Source organism: Diaphorina citri, unplaced genomic scaffold, assembly GCF_000475195.1.
Source record: "Diaphorina citri unplaced genomic scaffold, Diaci psyllid genome assembly version 1.1 scaffold28335, whole genome shotgun sequence".
In the NCBI taxonomy this organism is placed as follows: domain Eukaryota; kingdom Metazoa; phylum Arthropoda; class Insecta; order Hemiptera; family Psyllidae; genus Diaphorina; species Diaphorina citri.
The window spans coordinates 9,113-10,417 of NW_007405673.1; the positions used below are offsets into that span (position 1 = coordinate 9,113).

A 1,305-nucleotide genomic window follows, 5' to 3' on the forward strand; every position below is an offset into this window, starting at 1 on the left:
AAAAAAAAAAAAAAAAAAAAACATGTTTAAGGTTAAAATAAAATGGATACAAAAACAGAAAGGTCAATCAATATTATTGGACGTCAACTAATGAATAAACGTATAGGTAATACACATGTTATTTTGATGTGGGTGTAGAATAGAAGATTTATTTAGGGTAGTTTACCTTATAGTATTAATAAAATTCACATGTTGTACAAAGTACGTACCTAGTTCGTATTCCATAAGAGTTTACCTATTCAAATTCAAAGCACATTTTATCGACCATTAATGCATTCATTTTAATTTAATCTCAAAATTAAATTATTATTTTATTTTATATTGTATGTATAACTACACTATACATAACAGTTAAAACACACGTTACTTTGAATGTTTCATAAGTTACATAATACATATGTGCACATAATTATATTTATAGGGTAAGTGTACCATTTATTCGCCCACCTAAAAAACGTACCATTTATTGGCCCACCTGCCCACATTTATTTTTCTAATTTTTGTTTTTATGACTACAATTTTTGAATAGCACTGGTTCGATAGCAGTCTTTAAGCCCTTTCTTTTGATGAAATTGGATCTTGAAAAATTTCGTCCAGTTCAGACTTATGTGACGTATGGTACAGGTGGGCCAATAAATGGTACGTTTTTTAGGTGGGCGAATAAATGGTACACTTACCCTACTATGTGGAAAGTACACCACTTGTACGATTATAAAATCAATAAGCCAGCCGAGTACACTCTCCAAATAGCTCAAAAAATGACTCATTTGACCCATTTTCTCGTTGTTTACCGTTCCAGGAACGCTCGGACAAAGTCCCGCTGATGCAAGCATTCAGCACACCAGCAGCGAAGCGAGGTCTGCTGATCGGATTGGGAGTAATGTTCATTCAACAGTTTGGTGGCATCAACGCTGTGGTGTTCTATACCGTCAAGATCTTCAAGGTAACGCCCAGAGAAACCTGAGACCAGCCACTGACTATCAGGTAGACTTGATCAGGTGTCAGGTCTACCTGATAGTGAGTGGCTGGTCTAACATTACATTACTTTGAAATGGAGGAAATTTCTAACGAAATCCCTGTATGCGGACTGCGGACTCCAGTATTTAGGACTATTGTACCCTCCAGAGTCCAGAGAATCCTACATTCTATATTCTGCGATATGTCTCCCTACTTGGTCTTCCAGTTACAATCGTTTGCAAATTTCAGGTCTAAAAAGTAGCCACACTCATTCAGTAGGAGCACAAGAAGTGTTATTTAATGGTCTTGGGCCAACCATTCACTATCAGGTAGGCCTGACAGGTACAG

The 1,305-nt window shown here is 36.5% G+C and overlaps 1 protein-coding gene across 1 annotated transcript in view; it reads left to right on the top strand.

Moving 5' to 3' along the window:
* LOC103523595 (sugar transporter ERD6-like 5) overlaps positions 1–979 on the top strand; it is a 10,085-nt gene extending 9,106 nt beyond the window's left edge. Inside the window, exon 2 of the mRNA XM_008488626.3 lies at positions 800–979. Coding sequence (XP_008486848.1) covers positions 800–964 — 165 coding nt within the window. The 3' untranslated portion in view covers positions 965–979. The remainder of the gene's footprint in view (positions 1–799) is intronic.
* Positions 980–1,305: the final 326 nt, after the last annotated feature.